The sequence below is a fragment of the Salminus brasiliensis genome, chromosome 15, assembly GCF_030463535.1.
Source record: "Salminus brasiliensis chromosome 15, fSalBra1.hap2, whole genome shotgun sequence".
In the NCBI taxonomy this organism is placed as follows: domain Eukaryota; kingdom Metazoa; phylum Chordata; class Actinopteri; order Characiformes; family Bryconidae; genus Salminus; species Salminus brasiliensis.
This window is the reverse complement of record NC_132892.1, coordinates 9,466,195-9,492,429: the sequence shown is the minus strand read 5'-3', so window position 1 is coordinate 9,492,429 and position 26,235 is coordinate 9,466,195. Positions and strand designations below refer to the sequence as shown.

The window sequence follows — 26,235 nt, the reverse complement described above, 5'->3', positions numbered from 1 at the left end:
GGATGCCATTTTAGATTTATCAAAACTAAGTAAGCAAATCCCAGGTAGGCCTGGAACTATAACTTACCTTTAGTGAAAGAATTCTGTTCTTCTCTTGTTATGATACACCATGTGGCGTTGACTAAATATAGAGGAAATGCTTTTGCTTCCTCATAGAGTTACATTTTGGCCATGCTGAGATAAGCTTCTATGAGCCCAGATAGGCCATATTTTTATCATTTTTTTAACAGAATAGTTCTAATGTTTTTTTTTCTTTATTTATTTATTTGTTTTTTTCTTATCCCAGTTTTCTCCTCAATTTTAGTCATATCCAGTTCCCGGCTCAGTAGCCCTATCACACGATGCTGCCAGAGCAGAGAGGATGAGAAGCTAGCATGTGCAACCTCCAAGTCACATGAAGCGAACCACTGCTGCTAACGCAACATCAATACACAGCTGTACTGTCAGTTCAGCGAACAGACACCCACACTGACTAGCATCACACTAAGTGATGGCCAAATGTGCAGTCACAGACAGCTATGGCATCATCAGGGATTGAACCGGCAATCCCCCAAAGATAGGGCCAACATACAGCTTAGATGGCTGTGCCACTCGGGACGTATGAGAGCTCACTGTTTGTTTCATGTTATTTTAGAAACGAAAAAAAGACACCCAATCATTTTTTTAAACAATGAAAGCTGGATATTATATTTTTAAGGACATAAATGACCAGTTCCTTTAAAGCAACACTATGTAGCATCATTGTGATGATCCACTGACCTGTAAAAGAGAGAAGAGTGTACTGGTCTTTGCTACTCCGAGCTCAGCATGCTGCTAACTGCAGTATGTAACAGGTTGAGAAGTGGGCAGGATAATGCTTGTGAGTACTGCGTAACGCTGTGACGGTTCAGTGACGGTTCTGAATCTTTCAGCTCGTCCAGATAAATGTGTCATTTACTGGTAGCTGTAAGTGCGAAGTACACTTCCCGACTAAAGGGGGAGCCGAAGAGCAAAAAATGCCAGTTGTCCATAGTGTTGCTTTAAATACTCTTTCTGTAAAAAGCTGTAAATGTCTGTTAATTCTGCAAATGATATGAACATTCACATATTTTTATGTTATGTAATAGGTATCATGTTCATAATTTCAAATAAATATTTTGCCAGAAATGCATGAGTCTTGTGAATTTAACCATATACTGATTAGATTTCTTCACTGCCTATAACAGTATATTACCCTTTTTTTGCATGCATTATACAGGACGTCAGAAATAAAGTTAAATTTAATTTTAATGAAATTATGTTTATGTATTTACTATATTTTGTTCATTTTAATTGATATAAAATTCATTTGAATTGATCCATTCACTTTTGCTTGTCACAGTTGGGACAAAGGCTGTTTTGAGATTGTAAAGCTTTAATAGGCCTTTATTTCCTAGTGAAGGTAATATAAGTATCATATCTTTAACATTTTTAAATGGTTGGTATAAATGGTCACATGAGCAGAGCTATTTGCTCCAAGCATATGTACCCGATGACAAGAATGCATCGACTGCCATTTTTGGTACATATTATCTTTTAAAATTCTGTTATTGATATTTTATTATGACTACCGTGCCACATTTATATCAAGACTGATAGGATACTCAATAATGTAGTTGCTGACGGCTGACTATGCTAGGTTACAGAGATTACTATTTAACAGTTCAGTTATTTCAGTGTCTTGAATGCAGGACTGCTAACTGCCACCTCACTTACTATTTCACACATTTTTAATGACCCCTCCCTTCAAAGAAATACTCTAGATGAATTATTACTACTGATAAAGTTTCCTACAGCTTCCGCAGCAGACTTTACTGACGTTCTGAAAGAGTTATGGACAACATCCCTTAAGAATTCTACTCCAAGAACATGTGAAGTAAAAGTTGACAGCCCCTCTGCATGAATGATGAGTGATGAGCTGACTCAGCTGAACAAACCATCAACTGCACTTGATGGTTTTGTTGATGGGAACTGGCTGATCGATTACTATTAGAGAGCACTAGTTTTCTGGAGATCCCCTATAGATTTCACAAGAAAACCATCAAAGGCACCAGGAATCAGTCATGGGTCACCTATTAAACCATTAGGATCCTGGATTTTTATTTTTTCCATTAACATTTTTGGGAAAGGCAGGTAAATTTAGTGTGCATTACTGGTCTCTCCAATGTGTTGTCCAATGTATGTGATGTTTTTACTTAAGACTTTGGAGCTGCTAAGTACCACATGATTGGAGTAAACATCAGAATAATGCCTTTACCCAGTAAGAAGCCGCAGAACCATGTTGTACTCCATGTTCTACAGCTCAGACTGCAATGTTCATGTGTTGCTGTTAAAAAAAACAACAAATGCTGCCTTCAAGTCGTGCCTGAAACATGGTATGGGCCCCATGTGCATGCAAAAGCTATGATGCACCGTGTATGATAAAATATATATTTTTTCCTTTATTAAGATTAAGATTAGGATTATGTTATTAGGATAAACCCAGTCTTTTAAACTCCAAAGAAAGCTTGCTGTATTACCTCCTTACACACTGTCAGGGTTACAGCTCAGACTGTTTGAAATCCCTCTATAAAAAGAAGTCTATCATATCTGATATCAGAATCACTGTGACCTCAAATATGTATTAAATCATATATCAATAATAACAATAGTATAAAACAAATAATAGGTAATAAAAAAGATTTTTAAAAAGCTACGTTTCTGCCCCCTGGTAGACCATCCGTGCACTGCATGCACCACAAAGAGACATCCAGAAAATTAAAAAAATAATAATAATTTAAAGGTAGTAGTTTAAGGGGTTAGTCAGTATTGTTATTACAGTGTTATTACATTTTTAAAACAATTGGTCAGAAATTCAAATTAATTTCAGTTTTAAAGAATAAGAATTATCTGGCAATTATTTGATGGTTTACTCTTTAAATGATTAAGCACATTCTGGAGGGGGATGTAGCTAAAACGAAACAACTTTAATAGATAGAATCAACGTAAGTTTTAACAGTGGGAACGAGTATTTTAAACTCTGTGTCATTGCTAGCAAAAAATGACATTTGTCTTCATTTACAGTACCCTAACATAATCTAATCTAAGGGCACACTGACAAATAATTATTTGCCTAGCCACTATCACTTCGGGAAAACCTGCCCCAGAAGGCAGGCATCTAATTTCCCTTAGTGGGCTTTTTTCTCTCTTCATTGCAAGGGTACTTCATTTTTTCTTTCAGTTTTTTTTTATTTGAAAAAGGCATTTAAGAGGTACTGTACACGTGTTTTTCTTTTGTTTTTTCATCAGAAAGGCTACAGGCTGTCCTGTTGTGATTAAGAAACGTCCCTCTCATGCTGGTGGGGTCAATCTGTACAGCAGCACCTCACTTTTTATCCACTGGAGGGCAGGGTTGGGAGGGTTACCTTTAGAAATGTATCTGTCCCATGACAGATGACTGATTACCAGTTATAAAAAAAATTACATAAAATATGTAATTGCAATGTAATCCAAATGATTACTATACTACATTACTTACAGTTACGTTTAGATTACATACATTCAAAAAATCTCTTTTAACTCATTTAAAGATTTAAAGAAGACAATATCGAGGTGTGTTATTTACCAATTTACCAAAAGCACGGCACTATACATGTATATATAGCATATCTTGCTCTTATTGTACTAAATTAAATGTTATTAGCACGTTTTAGCTAAAGTGAGCCGCTAATGGAAGTGTCAGAACAAATGACAAAAACTTTCTCTAGCTGATTAATCATTATATCACAATCATAAACTGATATTAGACTGTAATACAGATAATATCATGCACTTTTCATAATACGATATTTCCAACATTACTTGAAGGCAGCAATAGGTAAAAGATGCGCAGTAGATGCGCAGTAGATGCGCAGTAGATGCGCAGGGCTTGCGTCGGCGACGCGCGTTGGAAGAATGGAGGCTTATGATTGGACGGACGCCTCGTGACGTTGACCAATCAAACGGCGTTTCGAATTTTAAACCTCAACCAGCGCAGGTTTGAAACCAGCAGCGCGGATCAGTCCGACCGGCCGCTAGTCCAGTTCTCACAGCCGTGTGGGGCGTGAGGGGAAGATGAGCGAGGAGTCTGCAGTTAAAGTGTGTGTTAGGGTTCGACCCCTCATAAAGCGGTAAGAGAGAGGTTTATTTGTGAAGTGTACACATTTAGCGCTGTATTTTGTATAGCTAGCTAGCTAGCCACATTTCTGACCGTTGGCTAGCGCTCCTTTAGCTGGCTAGCTAGCTATGTCTTAGCTGAATAGCTTAATGTTGGCAAGCTGAATGGTTGTCAGTTAAATGAATAAACTTTTAGGTCTACTAGCTAGCTATCACTAGCTAGCTAAAGTTCACACGGCGATGGTGACAGTATTGTGGCTATCATGCTAAGCTAACGAAATTCGCAATGTGTCTAGCTAGCTGGCAAGCCCGCTCTTGTAGCTTGCTAACTAACTAGCTAGTATAATAAATAAACGTTAGCCAGCTAGTGGGTTAAGTAAAGAAAATAATGCAGTAGTTTTTCAGGAAGATGTAGATAGATAGATAGCTAGTTCTCCCTCTCTAAATCGTGCCGTGGCCCGTTGTGTTGCCGTAGGGAGGAGGCTGCATCCTCAGAGAGTGCAGAGCCTGTGAAGTTGTACTGGAAAGCTGACAGACAGGCCATACATCAGATCGACGATGATGGCAACCTCACCAAAGCTTTTGCTTTTGGTAAGTATCTGGAATTGGTGTCTGGAACTGGAATATTACTGTGGTTTGGTCTTATATGATGTAGCTATACTTCTACCTTCAAAATCTCCAGACCGCGTTTTTAGTGCAGAGGAGTCCACCAATCAGCTCTATCAAGACATAGCCAAGCCCCTCGTCGTGTCGACCGTTGAAGGATACAATGGTAAATCTCAAAGCAAGGCTATGACAGACACAGTGAAACAAAGGCCGGACTGTTTATGTTCAACTGGTGTTTTTCTTTCTGTCTTCACCCCCCTAGGAACCATATTCACCTATGGTCAGACTTCCTCTGGAAAGACCTTCACAATGATGGGCAGTGACCACATCCCAGGGGTGATACCGCTTGCCATGACGGATGTGTTTCAAACGATCAAAAATGTAGGATTTTAAGGCTAGTGTGTACTACAGTACGACTGTAAATTTGGCATTGGGATGTGCTCATAATAAGGTTGCGTTGTTTTGTAAACCTTGCTCTGGCTGGTCTCTCTAGTGTCCGAAGAAAGAGTTTCTTCTGCGTGTGAGCTACATGGAAATTTACAACGAAACAGTAACGGATCTCCTCTGTGAAAGCTGGAAGAGAAAACCGCTGGAAATCCGAGAAGGAAACTATGTAAGTAGTTATGCTACGTTTGTGTGTATTTTAAATATGGTTGCACAATATATTGTTTCATATTTTGCAAGTGCCATAGCCACATAGCAGTATATTGGCATGGTCAGGCAAAAACCTTGTATGTCATATTTGCGTTTTTGGCAGTTGTCCTTTGTTTTACGTTTTCGACGAGTGGACCAATAGAAATGCCTCAATCACTTAAAAAAAAAATCATTAAACACAAGTTGGTTTTACTCCCCCCTTCCTTTTCTTTTCCTGTAAAATCGCTGCTTTGTTGAGGTTTTTGCATGACTTCAATGATATGCATTAAATCAAACACATCATGCATTTTTTGCTGCTTGATACAAAACGAATTCACACTGTTTATTTCCCATGACCTCTAACAGAGGCAACTTATACCTGCCTAATATAATTTATTTTACTGCAGTTTTCAATACTCCAAGTGCATTATTAGTACAGTCACTGGTTGGATCATTGACTTCTTCTGAAACTTCCTGTTTTGTTTTGTTGTTGTTGTTGGTTTTTTTATGTCTTGGAGGGGAGAGAATTTAAATGGTACATTTTGCCCCCCCCCCCATTATTGTGCAGCTTTAATTTCTAAATGTGCACTACTTGAACTAAAGTGTGAATGTATTTAATGGCATTGATGTTGCTGTCTGTCTGCAGAAAAACGTCTATGTGGCCGACTTGACAGAAGAGCTGGTGACGTCTCCAGAGCAAGCCCTGGCCTGGATTCGGAAAGGAGAAAGTAATGCATCTTCTAACCATCCTGCTTGACTATCTGCTTTTCACCTCATAGATTTTTTTTTTTTCTTATTGACCTGTACAATCATTTCTTAATGTTTTTAGAAAACCGTCATTATGGAAAGACTAAAATGAACCAGCGGAGCAGTCGCTCCCACACAATTTTCAGAATGGTGAGTGGTCTGATAATGTGTGACTTTTAGCCTTACTGTTCTGTTGTCATATATATATACAAATATATATACAACAAAACACAAACTTATTATTTTCAGATCTTGGAAAGCAGAGAGCGAAGTGACCCAGCATCTGGTGAAAATGCAGATGGAGCTATCATTGTATCACATTTGGTATGTTGACTTCAAAGTTCTTGGAATATGAATTTGCCTCATCAACCTAATATTGACATGCTATAGCGATTGTTATTAGGGTAGCTATGCATGATTGCGTGTTATTCGGTCCATGTCCAAGTTTTCAGCCTACATATTGCTTTGTCTGTTAATAGAACTTGGTGGATCTTGCCGGTTCTGAACGAGCAAGTCAGACAGGAGCTGAGGGTAAGCTGTGTTTTGTCTTGAATACCTGTAATTAATGTACATGTACTGGTTTACTGAATGTGGAAAACACATAGTCTTGTAAGCTTTTGTACCTAATTTAACATTGCAAGTGCTATTGATAAGCTCAGACTTTGTCTAGGAATCCTGCCCTTAATGTTCAAGCATGCTCAATTTTCAGTGCCCATACAAAGACTTGTAAAGATAGCGTAAAAAGATTTGTGGATGCTAAACTTGCTGGCTGCTGTGGTGTTACAGGAGCACGCTTTAAAGAGGGGTGTAATATCAATCGCAGTCTGTTCATCCTGGGACAAGTCATCAAGAAACTCACTGATGAGAGCCAGAAGTAAGTTTAGAAGTGCGGTCACATACAATGTGTTAATGTAAAGGGCTATTGTAAGTTGGATACATTTTAAAGACCTGCTAGTGTGCTTATCAATCGGGAAGTGTAATTGGTGCTTTATGAGCCACATCTAAAGGATATTTTACAGTGCACATTTAAAACTAAAACTACACAATGCCTGTTTGGACGAGCTGAGAGATGCAGAACTGTAGCACAGTTAGCAGCATGAAGTGCCAATAGTTGACACTGATACATAATGCTGCTGTCATGACTGTTATACCTTCTAATATAACTTTAGGATGTTTGAGCCATTGTATAACTTTGCCCCCTATTCCACAAACATTTGAGCACACATTACTGTTAGAAATGGTCTATTTTTAATGTTGAATATGCATTTTACAATTATTTCCTTTTATTGCAGTAAAATGTTGCAATAAGGATATGTATTATTTAGCCAGACAGTAAGATGGTGACAAATATCTAAAACTGTGTGCATAACTGCGTTGACCAATAATGTTTGCATTTTCTCCCACAGGGGCTTCATAAATTACAGAGACAGCAAACTAACACGGATCCTCCAAAATTCACTGGGGGGTAATGCCAAAACGGTCATCATCTGCACAATAACCCCTGTCACTGTAGATGAAACCCTGAGCACTTTACAGGTAGAAGTCATAATGCGTTCATTGACTGTGTAGGTGGTGGTGTGTTTCCCATGGATCTCTATAATCATTTTGGTTTTTGTGTCTTCCATACAACTTAGTTTGCTAGTGCTGCAAAGCGTATGAAAAACGACCCCCATGTTACAGAAGTCTCAGATGATGGTGCTCTTTTGAGAAGATATCGCAATGAGATAGTGGACCTTAAACGGCGTCTCCAGGAGGCAAGTCAAATCCATTGTCAATTTCTCCACACCATTACATGTTTTCTCAGAAATTTGACTATACCATATCATAGTATTTGCTTGTTTATTTTTATTCATTTATTCATCCCTCTTCAGGTTTCCTCTGTCACCCAAACAACTGTGACTGAGAAGGAAACGCTGTGCCAGCTTCTACAAGAGAAGGATCAACTCCAGAGAGAGCAAGCTGATAGAATAAGAAACTTAACGAAGTTGTTAGTTACAGCATCAAATGTGGTCCAAGTTCAGAAGGTAATGGGTTGGGATCACTACTTCTTTATATGGTGTTTTTGTATCCATGATGTCCATTGACCACATTTTATTTTATTTATTTATTTTTATCTAAAGGTTCCCAAGAGAAGAATGACGTGGGGTGGGAAGCTGCTAAGATCGGCCCAGTTAGTTGCAGAAGATGATGGGTCTGCGGACATAAGCTATGCTGAGCCCTTTTTCAAAAAGAGGAGAGCTGACCTTACTATAAATGAAGAAGCAGAAGGTAGAATTTGTTTCTATAAAAAAGTACCAATTCAAATGCATTGTTTTTCTGCCCCCCCCCACCAGTGTAGTTTCATGTGATTCTTTTCTCATCCCTTAAAGACATTGATGACTTTGAAAGATTTTACACTACCACTGAAGATTCCTCTATTGACATGGAGATGAACCAGAGCAACATCACTATGCGTAGCTATGCAGAGGGGTAAGATTAGGGGGTTATTTATTTTTTTAAACTATGTTTTTTTTAATAACTTTCTGTGCTGGTGGCTTCACTCTTAACTATTTTTGCCTGTTGGATAACTTTGTTTCATTGTTTAAATAATGGAAATAGTGGGGTAACGTTTTTGCTTTGCTGTCTCCATCTCTCCTCAGCATGTCCCCTGACTCACCCCATCTAATGTATAAAGTGGAGTGTTTGGAGCGTCAATTAGAGACAGAGACTCAGGGGAAACAAAAGGCTGAAGAAAAGCGTTTGGCTATGGAGCAGAAGATGGAAGAGCTTGAGAAACAGTTACAGACGCTGGAACAAAAGTTAGAGATCGAAGTACAGGGGAAACAGAAGGCTGAGGAGAAGTGTTCTGAACTGGAGCTAAAGGTTACAGAGCTTGAAAAGCCTCCAGAACAGGAGACGACCAATAGTGCTTGTGAAAATTGCAAGGTAGGGGAGTTTGGATTAGAATTGCAATAGCTTTTAGGTAATATCCTATATGTCGCTTGAATGTGATCTCGGATATGGATAAACAGGTCAAGATGGCTTGTTGGCTAAATTTTTTTCCCCCCATAACTAATGTATTTTTCAACTTTAACAGTACATTGGGGAAACCATCCAGCTGTGTGAGACTATGAGCTTTGAGAGGGTAAGTGGGACATTTTTCAGACTTAGATTTTTATAGCACAATAAGGTTCATCTCCTACTTTTATAAATGTTTATAAAAGTATTGTTTATATATAAAAATGAGTTGTTTTTGCAGGAAGCAATGGCTACAGAGCGAGACATGCTAAAGCAAACCCTTGAGTTACTTACTGAGCATATTGAAAAACTGAAACAAGAAAATGAGGCGCTTTCCAAAGACAAGGAAGCACTGGTAAAAGACAAAGAGGCTCTTTTAAGAGACATCAAAGAGCAGAAGGATGCAGATGAGTTTGAAAGACTGGAGGAGGAGAGCAAAAAGGACTATGAGGTCTGTTTGTTACGTTTATGTCTTCACTATTTTCATTATATGCTAGGCTTTGCACAGTTTCTTTTTATTTAACATTTATGGCAAGGTTAATGGGGGGGTTTATGGACTTTTATGGTCTTATCCTTGTCTGCTTTTGTTCCCTGTGGTTTGTTAATTGCATCAAACACTGCTGAAAATGTACTTTCATATTTCAGAGGGAGTTGGAGGGTGAGATTTCTACTCTAAAACAAGCCTCAATAAATGCTGAAGATCTAGTCCAAAAGCTTAAGGTAGACATATTTTGTCTTGTGCTTACAGGTTAAAAGTACATGGTAATACCATAATAATGGCATTTAATATTAATGTTCACACTATTGTAGTAAATGGTGTATTGTTGGAATATACTGTATAAATTAATCTTTCAAACTTTTTTTTTTGACTTTTTTTACTTTACTCTTTGTAGGCTGATTTAGAGGCGATGTCTGTGCAACTGAAAAAGAAGGAAGACTTGGTAGCTGAACTGCAGACTATGGTATCTATAGACATGTTTGCCTAAACAGCGTTTTGAATTATTTACACTTGATGTGAAATAAAGACAATATTTTGACACCTAATTGATCCAAGATTTTGCATGACTGATTACAGAGTGGCAAAGATCTTGTTCAGGAGGTAACACGACTACGCCGCTCATTAGATGATGCGGAGGGTCTCAGTTTGGAGACTAAAAAAGAGTGGGCTTTCCTACGCAGTGAAAACCTGTCCCTGAAAGAACGAGACGTAAGTAATCTACTGCTTCTGAAGACCATACTCTCTTCAGTAAGAATGTGTGTTTCTTGCTGATCTGATTAAATTTGATCTCAACTTGATTTCCTACACCTCAGGTGAATTTGACTGCAGAATATGACCGAATGGGAAGTGAAGTAAAAGCTTTGCAGAGCCAGCTTGATCACGAGAAGTCTCGTTTTAAGAAAATGCAGGCTGACCTACAAAAAGAGCTACTTGGGGCTTTTGATGAGAACACGAAACTGACTGCTCTACTGGATGGAAAAGTTCCAAAAAGTAGGTCTTGATTGTCCTAAATGTACATGAATCTGCAAGAAAATGTTTGGTCTCTTTGGGCTGTGGGATTTAATCTCTCCCCCCCCCCCCCCCCCCCCCCTCCAATCTCCTTTCTAGATATTTTAGATAGCTTCATGTTGGAGAAAACTGTTGCAGACCTGAGGAAGGAACTTGAGAAGAGCATGGGCAATGAACGAGCTCTGCAAAATCAAGTAGAGGAGATGAAGGCTTTAGAGGTCCTTCCTGCCAAAGTGGATGACTTGTTAAGACAAGTGAGGGCCATATAAATAGCTCTGCCTCCAGGCCTAGCTAAAATGTTACTCTTTTGACTAAAATGCTTGTCAATGGAGCATTCAGACTACTTGTTACACAGTGGTATTTGCATTTTGTTTTTAAATATTTTTTATCACTTTCAATTGCATTCTTTCTGTATTTCCCTCGGCTAGGTGTGTGAGCTCAATGGAGAACTCCACTCTGTGCAAGAGGAGAGAGACAGTCTTGTCTCTGCTCAGGCCAGTTCCACTGAAGAAAATACGAGACTTAAAGAGGAGACAGAAACGGCACAGGAAGAAATTGTGAAATTGGGGGGTGTTTTAGCTGATGCGGAACTTAAGGAAGCTCAGCTGAGCCAACAGAACAAGGACACCTTGGAGCAGCTTGCTGTGATCCAGACAGATTTGGAACACCTATCAAAGGAAAATGCTCGTCTTCTCAGTGCCCTGGAAGAGACTAGCCAGAAGGTTAGTCTGTTGTTTTTGACACCTTAATCTTTATTTGGAGTCTTTGCGTCTGTTTTATCTGATTTGATCAAATGTGCTCTGGTCTTCCCATAGTCAGGGCAGTTGACAGAAGAACTTGAATCTCTTCGCTGTGAAAGAGAAGGGTATCTGTCTGAGCAAACTGAAGAAGTTCGGAATTGTCAAAAGGAGCTGCAGAGTCTTCGCTTGGTCGTCGTCACGACAACTGAAGAAAGAGACCAGCTTCAGGAGATGCTCCAGACCCTTAAGGAGGAGCGAGACCAACTTAAGAGCGACATGGAGGAAAATGTGGAGATGGTGTGTATTGTATACAGAATAGATACTGCCAACTGCTTTTAAAAGGTTGATTGTATTATTATTGTATTATTATAAGATTCTTAATCTTTAAATGCTTCAGGTTTTTATGATGAATTGTTTTGAATATACAGATGATTGAAAACCAAGAGGAGTTGAGGACTACTCTAGAGAAGGTAAAAGTGCAGCAAGACCGAATACTCCAGCTTGAAGCACAGACAAGTGAGCTTGAATCCAAACTCTCAAATTCAGATGGTGATGAGAGCAGGCTTATTGAGGATCTACAAAATCAGGTACTTTCATGTCTAGTAAATCACTGTCCTTTTTTACGAAATGCCATGTACTGCTGTCCTTGAATATGTTGCCTACCTGTGATTTTTGGGGTGGAAGAATGTAAACTTAATGGTTTCTGCTTACCAGGTGAAGCAGTTAAAGGAGGAGCTCCAGTCTGCCTATGCAGAGAGGGAGCATATTCTGTCTGAGAAGCCTCTTAACCTAGAAGAGCTGCAGAGGATGCAGGCCAACATCAGTTCTTTAACCGAGGAGAGAGATCAACTTCAGGAGATTATGCACGGACTAAGAGAGGAGAAAACCCAGCTAAAGAGGGACCTGGAGGAAAAAGATGAGATGGTAAGGAATGAGAGGAATGTCGATCACTATTTCACTGTTTGTTTGGAGTTCTTGAGGTTTTCAAAGTATTTTTCCCTATTTTATCAAAGTTGTGTTTTGGCTATATTTAGGAGTCTCATTTCGTGAGTCTTTTGGAACTGCATAAATTGGAATTTACCCTTTTGCTTTCCCCTTCCCATCTCCGTTTTCTTTAACATTTGTCTCAGAAGTAGTTGGTTCCAGTACATAATTTAAGTGTAGCTGACAAATTGTCATTCTCTGTAATCAAGCATATGGTTGGGGGTGGGGGGGTTAAGAAGGGATCACTGACATTGGGAAGTATTGCAATATATTAAACAAAATGCATTGCAATGTCTTTTTGTTTTTTAATATTTTCATATACGTTTCTCAAGAATATTCACAAGATATGGGTTTCTTTTTTCCAGATTATCTGCTTCCAGGCAGAGTTAAATAAGGGGCACCTTTCTGATTCTGAGCAGCAGCTCTCTAATTTGTCCTGCAACATCACTGAGGAGAAGGAGGCTCAACTTCAGCAGGTGTCCTTTTGTTTGTTACAGTTATGAATTTTGGATCCTAATTGGGGGCCTATAGTAACTCAAGTCTTCCTTTACATTCTAGATACAGGATCTCAAGAAGGAGTCTGAAGAACTTGCACAAGAGAATGCTCATCTTAAAACAGAACTTCAAGAAATCTCTCAGAAGGTGAGGGTCCTGTCATGTGTTTTGGGGAAAGGTTGAAATCTCAATCCAATGCTTAGTTTAACTGTCTCCAACTTTTCGTCAACTTATCAGGTATAATGAGCCTTACAGGAATAGAAAACAGGTTTTCTAATTGATCTATTTCTTTTACTAATCTATTATGTAATTGATACTTTATGGTTGTTTTTATTTGTTTTAATAGCTTTATGCTATTTTCACATACTGGTATTAATTAATGTGTACAGTAGGTTAACCACCAGTTTTCATATTGTGGGCTACCTAAAATCCAGTATGCCCCTACAATGACTGGAGTCTCATTATGGAAACAGACTTTTATAAAAATTGGACAAATTTAGCTTGTATCATGCTGCCTATCAGTTACAACTGTATAAGCTTGCTATGCAGATATGACACGTCACACTTCTTTTCTTTCTTTCCTTTTATTATTTTTTTAACTTGTATAAACAGTTGGATGAGTTTACAACAGCACTCCAAGCTGTGCAAGAAGAGAGGGATAGTTTGTTCACTGCTAAGAATACCTCAACTGAAGAACTGAAAAGCCTTAAGGAAGAGCTTGAAAAGACCAGAGAGGATCTTCTCAAAATGGAGAGTGAACTAGTTGATTCACAGCTAAAGGAAGCTCAGCTGAGCGAGCAGCAGACAGAAAATGCTGAGCAGCTTGCGAAGGCCAAGACAGAATTGGAGCACTTTTCTGCAGAAAATAACAAATTGCTTACTTGTTTGGAAGAGGCCAACCTGAAAGTGAGTTTCTTCTTAAAATGCTTTGGGCCTGTATGTCAACATGTCAGTCTGTTGTGCATATCAGTTTTGTGGTACTTGCTAAATATTACTGAGTATTTTTTTGTGGTGTGGTATTGGCAGGAAAAACTGGATTGGACATCAGTCATTACAATATGTCATCTGTCTGTATACGTGTACCTCTGGTTCACATGTAATGCATTTGTGTCCTCCGCAGTCTGTTCAGTTGAGTGAGACGCTTGAATCTCTTCGTTGTGAAAGAGAACAACTTCTATCGGAGAAGCAGCAGGAAGCTCCTCATAACCCAGAGGAGGTACAGAACCTTCTTGAAACTGTTAAATCAATAACTGTGGAGAGAAACCAGCTTCAAGAGTTTCTTGAGCATCTCCGAGAACAACATAGCCAGTTGAAGAGAGACTTGGAAGAGAGCAATGACCTGGTATGAGAGATTTTTTTTTTTTCTTTTTTTTTGTATTTGGTGGAACCTGAGATTGATGAAGATTTTGACTTACCCTCTCCTCTTTTTTCAGCTTGTACAAGCCCAGGATCAACTGAAGCAGAATGAACTTGTGTCTGATCAAGCAGCTACTTGTGTACAAGACCAGCTTCAGCAAGTATGTATACAGTGCTAAATTTGTACAGTATATGAAGTCTGTTTTCCATATTTCTTTAAATCTACTTTAATGTTTTATTTGTTTCTTTTCTTCTAGGAGCCACAGCTGCAAGAGAGACTAGAAGCTCTAACTGAGGAGAATCGTCAACTGAAGACAGATCTTCAGGAGAATGTGGAAATGGTAACTGTGAGACTTGTTTTTATTATGTATAAATAAATTATTTATTTATTGTCTATATACATTTGTAGTATTGAATGGCCTAGGATACGGTCTAAAATCAGTTTCAATTACTTTGATTTATTACACAATAAATTAGTTTTAAGTTGTTGATGGCATGTCAGGGTTTTCTTTTTTGGGACCACTTCCATGACCAGAGCGCTGTAGAAAAACTGCTGACATTTAACGAAGGACAGACTTCAATTAAGTGCTTTAGAAATGCTATGTAAATGTTCAACATTGAGCCCAAAACAATGTCCTTCGACTAGGCTTCAGCGATGAATATTGTTAGAGCACCAGGACAGCTTTAGGAGAGTAGTGCTTCACATCTGACGAGTTCTTATTAACGTTTTAAATTGATGCAGATGATTGAAAATCAGGCAGAGTTGAGAGCAGCACTGGATGATGTGAAAGAACTGCAAGACAAAGTGCAGGACCTAGAATCACAAAGGGATCACCTTGAGTCCAAACTCCCCAATTCTGATGACCATGACGAGAACAAACTTGAGGACCTGAAAGTTCAGGTATTTGCATGTTGGAATGCCATGAGTATGGGGGGGAAAATGCAATAATCTTAATGTATGGCTTAAAAAAGGAAAGCTTAATGATGTTTGATTACAGAAACTATGTTCATTTAAAGCCTTATATTGTCACCTGTCAGTTTGGCAACAGTATCTTGAGGTTTGGTATCATTTACACCCAGATTAAGCAGCTGAATGATGAACTCAAGGCTGTTCGTGATGAAAAGGATAATCTATCTGGGAACACCAAAAATAAGGTGGATATTGCAGAATTGGAAGTGCAAGCCAATGTCACTTCTCTTACTGAGGAACAAGATCAACTCCTAGCTCAACTGCAGGGACTAAAAGAAGAGCAGAGTCAACTAAAGAATAATCTGGAAGAGAAGGATGTTTTGGTGAGAACCAGTGCATCCATTTTGCGGACATTTGAATAATGCAGCACATGTCAACAAGATTTTTCATTGGACCACTGATTTATTTGCAGATTGTGCAGTTAAGGGAAGAACTTCAGTCAACCAGTGCAGAAAGAGATGAGCTTTTGTGCCCAAGAACCAAAGACTGTGTGGAGGACATCGGATTAGAGATGGTTCAGGCTAATGTGACTGCTCTCAGTGAAGAGAGAGACCAGCTCCTGGAGATACTGCAGGGTCTAAGGGAGGAGAAGAACCAGATGAAGAGTGACCTGGAGGAGAAAGATGAAATGGTGAGGCTTGTGCTTCAGTTTAAGAAGAGACACAGTTGAGCTTTTTTGGGGGGCAGGGTCTGTTATGTTTTATCTCATGATTGTAGGATGTATAATTGTGGAGTCAGTTTAGAAGAAGAAATTGGAAGAAAGTGACATCAGTCAAACAAATTTATTATTGCGGATTTTTCTGCATTACATGCAAATATGTGAAGAATTGGGTGTAGTGAAAATATTTAGCTTTTTGAAATGGACAGCCAAGTCGTTGCTTTGCAAGCACCCATACTGGTCAGGCCTTATTTGCTACTAGGCACTTTTGTTGACTTTGACTTGGGGGTTTTAGGTTTGTTATTAATCCTAATGCAGAAAGTATTGTGAATTATCTGGTAACTATTTTCGAAATCTCCAACTGCAGATGATGCAGCTGAAGAATGAAGTTCAAAGCGTGACTGCTGAGAAGGATCGTCTTTTGGATGAAAATACCAAAAACGACCAGGATGACCTGCAGGAGTTGGAGAGGCTTCAAGCGAGTGTCTCGTCATTAACTGAAGAGAGAGGTCAACTCCTGGAAGTACTGCAGGGGCTAAGGGAAGAGAAGAACCAGCTCAGGATAGACTTGGAAAGGAAGGATGAAATGGTAAGACTTGTGTATCTTTTCCCTCTTAAAAACAATACTTTTTTTTATTAGTATTATTTAGCACATCTCCTAGACCGAGGCAAATTGATTATTTATCCTAATGTAGAAACTATTGTGAAATGATTTGGCAACCACAGGGATCAATGCTGGGGCCTCTTAATTATGATAGTAGTGTAGTTAGTGAAGAACTGAAGTGTGGGCTTACACACAGGATCTAAGGAGGTAACTAATTAAAATTGTCAAACCAATTTGCAAAGTACATAATTTGTGCGTGTTACAAATGCATTGATTCTAAAAAGCTCAAAGTTCATTCATGACCATAGTCAGAAAACATCAACCTGTTCATCAGATCTCTCCATTCCATTCAGTTACATCTCAAAATACCAGTGTTTTCAGTCGCTAGTGCATGTTTGTTGCTTTTAGACTCATATTCCACAAATGGCTGCCTGATCAGCCGAAGACTTAAACTTCATGTTGCTTGTTCAAATGCTTTAAAGTGTTTGTGTTCTTTATTAATATTGCAGTTGATGCAGCAAAGCGAAGCACTTCAAACTGCTAGCTCTGCGAAGGACCATCTGCTGGTTGATAAAGCAGAATTGGAAGAATGTCAAGTAAACATCCTCGCTCTGACAGAAGAGCGGGACCAGGTCCAAGAGGAGAACAAACAGCTGAAGATGGAACTGGAGGAGAAGAATGAGATGGTATGAAATGAGTTCTGTGTTGAATTTATGTTATGGAAATCAGTTTCTTGCCCTCTTTGTTTGTTTTTTAACAGAAGCATACATTCAAACACACATTTATATTTTTCCTTCGCTGCAGATGAGGCAGTTAAGAGAAGAACTTCAGTCTTTAACTGCTGAGAAAGACTGTCTACTGTCAGAGAAAACTGAAATTAGTCTGACCAATACAACTGAGATTGAGCAGGTTCAGGCAGCAATTGCCTCCATTACTGAGGAGAGAGATCAGCTTCTGGAAGTACTTCAGGGCCTAAGAGAGGAGAAGATCCAGCTAAGGGCTGAGCTTGAAGATCAGAATGACATGGTAAACACCAGTTTTTATATATTTAATGGTTGGGGTGCTACCACTATCAGTAATTGAGCTCTAACATATTGACACTTTCATTTTGAAATCTCCAACTGCAGATGATGCAGCTGAAGCATGAAGTTCAAAGCATGACTGCTGAGAAGGATTGTCTTTTGGATGAAAATACGAAAAACAACCAGGAGAACCTGCAGGAGCAGGAGAAACTTCAAGCAAGTGTCTTGACCTTAACGGAAGAGCGAGACCAGCTACTAGAAGTACTGCAGGGACTAATGGAGGAGAAGAACCAGCTCAGGGTAGAGCTGGAGAAGAAGGATGAGATGGTAGGATCTGTGTACCTTCTTTTAAGACCAGTTTGTTTTATTTAGCACATTTTGGTTTTGTAGACCAAGGTCTTTTGCATAAAAATCTTAACGTTTAAAATCAATACTGAACATAAGGCCCCACTTTAAAATGATCAGCACTTTGTGTAGACTGTGTCAAGAAGGCACAACTAATCAAACTGTTTATCTCCTTTTACTGCAGATGACTCAGCTAAGAGAAGTAGTCAAATGTACCACTGCTGAAAAGGATCACCTTTTGGCCGAAAAAGCTGAAAGCTGCTTGAGTAACAAGTCTGAGTTGGAGAAACTTCAGGCAAGTGTTCTGTCTCTAACTGAAGAGAGGGACCAGCTCCTAGAAATGCTACAGGGGCTAAGGGAGGAGAAGAGCAAGCTTAAGGTTCACTTGGAAGAGAAGGATGAGATGGTAAGGGACTATAAACACTTTCAGTGGTAATTCTGTGCAGTTCATCTGCTTTTTAGCCTGCTGAATAATAGAAGGGGATATGGTAAATTTGAAGTTTTATTGTGTGGCATTTAGATACAGCAGCTGAAGCAGGTTCAGGCTACTGAGCGAGACCATTTGTTAATGAAGGATGCTTCATGCAGCATCTCCTCCAGCAACTCTAGCTCATCTCTTAATGAGGAAGGAGGTCATCTTCAGGAGCTGCTGCAAGGAGTACGAGAGGTAAGACCATGTGTAGCAGTAAAATATAGAAGGTTGATTTTTCTAGCAAGACTGTAAGATCACTAGGCAATACATCCTTTAAGACTAGCTATCTAACAGTTTCGAATAATACTGTTGTGCAAGGCTGTCATTATTTCTTGCAGTGTTTTATTAAAATCTTTCTTCCTAGCTCCTCCAAGTCCAAGGTGAGTTAAAGCAACAGAAGCATAATGGTTCAGAACAACCAAGCCCTGGAGATGTGCAGGAAGCTCAGCTTCAACGGGTCAGTTAAAAATGGCTTTTATTTCATTCTTGTAAATGAATTTTCAATTTGGTACTGATTTTAGGGGTTCATTTAATGGCTAAATGTTATCCCCTCAGTCAGTCTGGAATCTACAAAATGTTTCTCTGTTTTGTAGATGCAGGCCCTCAAAGAGGAAATGGAGTCTTTGAGGAATGAGAGAACGATGCTCAGAAAAGATCTTCAGGAGGCTGCTGAAATGGTATGTGGTGTGTTTAAGGCCTGGCTTAAACATGTCCATAAGCTGCATCCCCAGTGTGACCAGATGAGATCAGATTTTACTTCTCAGAGTAAAAAGCGCACACGTGTACATTTCTGCTTTACGTTCTGTAATCAACGGTTTCTCCTTAAAACTGTCATGCTTATCGAGTCCGGAACAGTTTTAGACTCTGGTGTTAGACAGTTTTAGATTTATTGGCCAAGTATGTTTACACACAAGGAATTTGTTCTGTCTGTTAGTGTGTCTCTCTAGTGTTAACAATATACAATAATTTACAGACAATACACAACATGCAGAGAACAGTGGTATACATGGTGTGTATATATAGACTTTACGAGGACTACAGTGTTTTACAGTGTTATTTACAGAATAGCAGTATGCAACACTATACAGATTAAATATCGTGCAACCTCAGCAGTGTACAAATGAAATGAATAATGGTGCAGTAACTGTAGGATAAGAGTGATTATCAGTAATATCTATGGCCTGACTCATAGTTTTTGTTATCTCCCCCCCCCCCCCCCCCCCCCAGTCGAAAGCCTATCAGGATCTCCTTCATTCCACCAAAGAGGAGCTGAAACAGCAACAGAATAAGAACGTTGACTTGATGACCCAGAGTGCAGAAAAGGAGTCTCAACTTAAGCAACAGGTAAGTGCTGTTCATCTTGTGTGCCACAGCATCACTGATTGCTGATTTGTTAATGTCTTTTTTTAATAATGATTTTAATAATGTCCCTTTAGCTAAGCCAGTTAAGTGAAGATCTCCTGTCTCTGCGAGGCTTGAATGATCAACTTTTGGCAGAGAAATCATCTGAGACTCAGAATGTCAACACTCAGCTGCAGAGTCTTCGAACACGCATTACCTCTCTTGAGGAGGAGAAAGAGAAACTAGATGGACTGCTTAAGGAGAGTGAAGAAAAGGTGAGGAACATGATCACTATGTATATGAACTTTTTTTTTTTTTTTTTTTTTTTTTTTTTTTTTAACCAAATCTTCATAGTAAACTTACAGTTTATTTTACAAAACCTTTTTCACTTTGGGTCCTCTGCAGAGACGGCAGTTGGCTGAAGAGGTTGACTGTCTTGGTGGCATCAAGGACCAGCTCATGAATGAAAAGACACATGCAGACCAGCTCCTGGAGGTTCTCAATGGGGTGAGGGAAGAGCGCAATCAGCTCAGTCAAGAGCTGCAAGAAAAAGTGGAGGAGGTAAGACTAATTTAATATTTCTTTAATCCAAGTGAATGCAGAAGCTGTTATGGCCATTATTTAGTATTTATCAAAAACATTTGAAAATCTTTTCCCAGCTTTCACACATTGAAGACCAAGTACAAGGATTGGAGAAGCAGAAAATGCTCCTTGAGGCTGAAGTCAGTACTTTGAACCAGGTTGGCATTATCATTCTCTTTTTATATATTTGTATATATATATATATAATAAAATTACAGTTTATTTTGTATTCATTTTTACTGTGGTGTCCCTCATACAGTCTCTTCAAGAGGTAAATTCTACAGTCTCTAATATGAATGAAGAGGCAGATGTGGCATCTAAACGAAAAACGTTGATGTTGGTTTCTGAGATGGAAACTTCTAATGAGAAGCTAAAGGTAACTTAAGTCTATTCTTGGTGTTCCAAAATAAAAATATCTTATCTTTATATGGACATTGATGGGGGGGGGTTCAAATATGACCTATGTAAAGTGTTTTTAAGCATTATTGTTGGTGTTCTCAAGCATATTACTTATTTATCTATCCAACAAAGGCTGCCTTTATGAAGCTTCAGCGAATCATTGATCGTCCAACCCCACAAGATCCTCTTGCAGATGACTCTAGCAAACAATGGCCCTTGTTCTGCCAGCTGGTCGCATTGGTTCCAAAATCCCAGAGAGCTGTATATAATAATCTTGCAGTGAAAACGAACCTCCTTAACAGCATTCTTGGGAAAACTGGGGTAAGGGTCTTCAGCATGACCGTCGAAGGCACATTTGAACACAGACATGTCATGATCTCCACATGTGGACATTGAAACTGAACTTTGAAGCAATTTGACTAAGACAAACACTCCTTCTCTTTAGGTGACCCTAAAAACAATAGCACAGCGCCACAAGGCTCACTTTGTGGCTCAAGTCCAGCGTGATGTAGCATCCTTTGAGGAGAGAAGACTGCAAGATGTGCTTATTCGGCGAGCTCAGGCTCCTTCACGTTCCATCCAGATAGTGCAAGAGGATTTGCAGGAGATTTGGGACCAGCGACTCTTGGAGTTGTTGGAAAAACGCAAGCAGTGTCTGCAGGTGAGTGTAGCGCTCATATTGTAATAGGATGGCCTGACTGTGTAGTCTTGCCAGTTGAAGATCCTTGGAAAAAAACTGTCGAGTCTTGCCCTTGATCTTAATACATTGCCTTTGAATATCGCTACTGACGTGATCTAAACCAGTTGAGCAGTTTGCAGCATGACCGGTGAAGTGGGAACTTTTCCATGATTGGGTTTTGGCTATATTAAGGCTGAATAAATATCAGTCAATTAAAATATCTGAATCTGACCTTTAGTTTTTTACAAAACTAACTGCAGGAATTCCAGTTCTGATTCTTCTAGTTCAAACTGAATGTAAATAAATTTTTTATCATTTATTTATTTATTTTATTTTAGTTATTTATTTAATTCCATCTCCTTTCTCCACCATGGATTAGGATATGAACAGCATTCTGGAGGTCCTGGAAGAGGGGGTAGCCAAACATGCAGTCACACTCTCAGAGGAACATCAGGCTCGGACTTGTGCCAGCGAAGAGAGCAGAGCACTGGCCCGAAGTACAGACGAGGGCGCTGTGATGCAGTTCTTTGAGCGAGAGCTTGTACGCCGCGCTGCTTTACTTGATCGCCAGAAAGCCCTTCGTCAAGTAAGTAGTAGTTTTCTTCAGTGTTTTCATTGAAAATTTTACCTGTAAATGAATGTTTATTTGACCATCTGAATCATCATTATGATTTTAATTCACTTCTTTTGTAGCACCTTTTGGACAAATATTATTCGGCGGTCTTGGTCTTGAAGACTTCAGAGAATGAGTCTGAGCAGAGACTGAGAGAGGAACAACGGGAGAACTTCGCACTGCTGCCAGGTCAGAACACTGACCTGCCTAAGACCATGGCCGACCTACTGCAAGACAAACAGCACCTCTCCTTTCAGTTGCAACAGTCACAAAAACAGATGGAGGTAATATGCTTATAGGAACGTCTTTTGAATTCTGAATGAGCCTTCTTTTGCAGCCACGTCCTCGATTTGTGACCGGCCAATTATGCTGAAAGACTCTGGTCTTTTTCGCCCCCCCAAAACAAATTGATCCATCCTTTAGTAATTATTAAAAATTCTTTGCTTCTACAGGACACTTATTTGTTTTAGAATAAAGTGACTTCGTTTAACAATATCCACTGTTTATCAGGTGATTGCAAAGAGGATGGAGGAGCTGAAGGTCCAGGGAGATGCATCCAACCAGAAACATCTAGTCATGCTTCAAGAGCTCAGCTCAAATTTAAAGGAGAAAGTGGATATCATTGAGAAACTTCAAGGAAAATTGAAAGAGTCTGAGGTATGCAGCTGAAACGCTCCCTGACTTGAGTGATTGCTGGTTTTGAGTCTGGTTTCTCCAAAATGGCATTCCACATTCAGGATTTATGTATTTATTTATGAATTAATTTGGTGGTAAAGTAAGTTGTTGGTGGTGTTTTTAATTTTCCCTCTTCCCCTTCACCCTACATTTCAGGCTCTAGCAAAAACAAAAATGCCACCTAGTGCTGCTGAAATGGAAGCCATGAAGGACAAATTGGTGAAGATGGAGCTAGACCACATTGCTGAAACTGCTGGTCATGAAAAAGAGTAAGAGCCCTTTTAATTGCTGGAGAACAATACAAATGATGAACTGCTGGAAAGCATCTAATAGACTGATTATGCAGGGTTAAGTACTGAAAATCTGGATGTTCTGGTCTATTGCTGTAGTGAAGTGGACCGTCTGCTGATGTTTTTGGTTTATGCATTCTAGAATAGCACAGTTAACTTCAGTGTTGGAGCACAGAGAAGAGGTCATTCGCAAGCTGAAAGAGACCCTCAGAAAAACCCAACAGGAGGAAGAGCATTCATGTAAGGGCATTTCAGTAACTTCAGAGTCTTCTTGGTGGACAATTCAATCAGCTAGGTGTCAATGTTGGTTGTCTTTTGCTGTTCTTTTTGCAGTCGTGGAGGGTGAGCAGTCCCATTCTAAGCCAGTCTCCCAAACCAAGGCTGTTTCTTTTCTTAAAGAGAAACAAATTGAAGACCTGGAGAAGAAAAATGCACACTTTGAAAGGTAAGGAGTTGTCAAACTTGATCAATGTGAAAATACTTTATATAACACAAGTAAGATTTCATCAGTCACCTTTTAATAATTCTTTGTTTTTTTTTTGTTTTTTTTAAAGCCTTGTGACCAAGCAACAAGAGGAAATTACTAAATGGAAGAGCAGAGCTTACAAGTTGAGGGAAAGTAAGAAAGAAGCTCCTCAGTCCCCACGCACTCCAACAAAGCGGCAGCCCCCACTGGTTGAAAGTGAAGTCAACTCCCCTAAAAGACTGTTTATTGACTCTCCGAAAAGCAAGTTCTTCGATGTGCGCTCTGGAGCAGATCCTTTATCACTCAAATGCCCTAAACAGTTCTTCGATAATTCCAACCTTGGGACAATGCCAGGTGTGTAACTACTGTTTTCTAAGGATGGTTCTTTGATATGGCCCTGAAAGTAACATTTTGGAGCAGTTTGAGAATTTGTCGATGTTCATTTTCTTATCAGAAATCTCATGTATACCACCTGAGCCAGTTGTGGATTCTTCAGAAAGTGATGATGAGGGTAATATGTACTGTAATCAGCTATTGTTTTATATGGTGGTTTTGCACTAAAGCTTACCTGTCACTTGGGATTGGGGCACATGAGGTACTAACCTTGTTTTTGAATTTGAGCCACGGCTTGGATTAGGGCAGGTGTCCAACACCAGTGTTCAGGAGTCTTTTTAGCTGTGAAAGGAGGACAAGAGGGAAAGTTCATTAGGTCCCTCTGGGAGAACATTTCTGTTACTGTGAATCAGAAAGTAGGATGATGACCTAATGTTTGCAAAGCATAAATGACTGCTTTTCTTTTAAATAATTCTAAGAAATTACTTACTTTTCAGCTTAATTGGCCTGTTAATTGCCCAAAGCTATATATATTTTTTTATATAACTCCCCAAATACGTGACTTACTGTAAGCGCCTGCCTAGCACTATTAATATAAAAAAGAAGGAAATTAACGGATGCACGCAAGACAGGAGAAGGCTAAAATAATTATTTTAGGGGACTGCTTTCTTGGTTCGTAATGTAACTTAATTGCGGTTAACTGGAACGGTACAAGTTAAGGTCTGGAAGACCAAGAGAACTTTAAAAAAAAAAAAAAAAAAAAAAAAAGAGTACTGCTAGTAGGACTACAAGGCTGAACATTATTCCCACTGCAAAAGGCACAAGTAGGTTAAGCAGTCTCTAGAGTTTTGCTGTGCACCACAGATAGTAGAACTGACATAAACGTCATCAAAAGACTGTGGATAGACCAGAAGAGATCTTGTGTACGAAACCTTTTGCAAGGAAAAATAGGTGGAAATCCCTCAAATAAGAGTTGTAAAACAGAGCATCTTATACTGTGCAGCTTGCCCTATGTGCCAAGACTTTTGCCAAGGGCCCTATTCTTTGCGGAAAAACAGAAAACGCGTGAGGACCTTTCTTTACTATGTTGATGAATTGGGTCAATTTTTGTCCAGTTAGATATTCACAGTGACAGAAATTTTGATGTATACAGTTTGAATCATTTAAGTGTAATAATACAGAGACGTGGTACAAGGTTCAAATGATGTGGTGTCTGTTCTTGGTTTACAAAAAAAGTATTTGATTAGTTTCATGCAAATGCAGTGGTGCAGTTTTGATAAAGTAAAATGCCATTGCTTACAGTCTAAACCAGGTGAGTTCAGGTTGGTATCTTTATTGATCTTGGACATTAAGGTTGATCGTTCGGTGCTGTTGTGTGTGGTTGGGTTCTTCATTTTACTATAATGTAGACAAATGCCCGTTGTGAACACTCCTTTTTGTTTTAATAAATGCTTATTGATTTCCTGGTGTTATTTTTGTGTTTTCAGACACTGGCTCCAGTGCAGCCGTCAGTTCTAGTGCAAATTCTGACAGTTGGTGGAATCTTCCAAACTCTTCACCACGGAAGGCAAATGCTAACGCGGATGCAAATGGCTGTCCGACCCAGTGATTAAATGTCTTGAGTGTTTGTTGCAATTATTGTTATTATAAGCTTGTCTTGTATGTCCTGTTTTTCATGTTCGTTTGATTTTAATGTTCTTGTGAAATAAACTTCACTATTTACTCCTTTTATAACTTTAGTGATGTCATTAAATAAATTAAATGTGATATTAAATAGCAACATAACTAACTAACAAAATGAAAGACTGCTAATACCAGCAAGCATGTTTGCACATGCGCTACAAAATCAAGTTGGATAAGGCATGCAGCTAAAAGTGTGTGTGTGTGTGTTTTTTATACATTTGTATTTATAGTGTATGTATAGAGTGGCAGGCATGAGCAGGCTTTACTGAGCAGAAATCCTAGGGCTAGACTGGTTAAGTTTCCTGTGTTAATATAAAACTTGTGTAAAATTAAAAATATAAAAATTGTGTACTTGTCATGCTAGTCTGCTTTTACTAAAGCCTAACTCCTGCATAAACATCATCTAAAGTGGGAATAGCCTAAACCAGTGGTTGTCAACCCTACCTAATCTAACTCCGAAATGCAGTCAGTATGTTGGGCAAATTATTGGATGGATAATGTGAGGTCAATAGGGTTTGAGCTCTGGTCTGCACGAGCATGGCTGGTGACCACTGGCCTAAACCTGTGGTTCTCTAGTCAATTTTGTATGGGTGTTTTTTTTTTTTGTTTTTTTTTGCTGCCACAGTATCTGTTAAAGTAATTGCAGATATTTTTCATTTATGCAGTTAAGTCAGAATATTCCATGAAAATCTAGTCAAAAGTCCAAGTCACGTTAAAATATTAATTATATATTTGTTTATTTGTTCAGACCAGGTCCGTTGAAACGTTGAGCACTACGTTCCCCTGCCTGTGAGACGCGGGGCAAGTGTACCTGCACGGTCTAGACAAACCAAACTTCAGTGAGGAGCGACCGTAAATAATTGAAGGGGTGTAGTGATCCGCCCTG

The 26,235-nt window shown here is 39.1% G+C and overlaps 1 protein-coding gene across 1 annotated transcript; it reads left to right on the top strand.

Moving 5' to 3' along the window:
* Positions 1–4,109: 4,109 nt before the first annotated feature.
* Positions 4,110–25,328, top strand: cenpe (centromere protein E). The gene is made up of 59 exons (XM_072656801.1): positions 4,110–4,166; positions 4,628–4,743; positions 4,835–4,924; positions 5,021–5,139; positions 5,252–5,371; positions 6,038–6,119; positions 6,221–6,288; positions 6,388–6,462; positions 6,618–6,669; positions 6,925–7,012; positions 7,545–7,674; positions 7,773–7,892; positions 8,010–8,162; positions 8,259–8,406; positions 8,508–8,607; positions 8,778–9,063; positions 9,215–9,262; positions 9,377–9,586; positions 9,781–9,855; positions 10,029–10,097; positions 10,211–10,342; positions 10,447–10,624; positions 10,742–10,896; positions 11,071–11,364; positions 11,458–11,679; positions 11,811–11,969; positions 12,097–12,306; positions 12,732–12,842; positions 12,925–13,008; positions 13,474–13,767; positions 13,982–14,203; positions 14,295–14,378; positions 14,475–14,558; positions 14,960–15,118; positions 15,298–15,510; positions 15,600–15,818; positions 16,213–16,434; positions 16,959–17,135; positions 17,254–17,475; positions 17,577–17,798; positions 18,001–18,222; positions 18,337–18,483; positions 18,653–18,745; positions 18,882–18,965; positions 19,516–19,632; positions 19,725–19,904; positions 20,035–20,190; positions 20,289–20,369; positions 20,471–20,587; positions 20,743–20,931; positions 21,056–21,271; positions 21,669–21,875; positions 21,983–22,186; positions 22,413–22,559; positions 22,734–22,846; positions 23,010–23,107; positions 23,201–23,312; positions 23,422–23,687; positions 25,154–25,328. The coding sequence occupies exons 1-59, from the start codon at positions 4,111–4,113 to the stop codon at positions 25,273–25,275; spliced, it is 8,739 nt and encodes a 2,912-aa protein (XP_072512902.1). The 5' UTR covers position 4,110; the 3' UTR covers positions 25,276–25,328.
* The last annotated feature ends 907 nt before the right edge of the window (positions 25,329–26,235 follow it).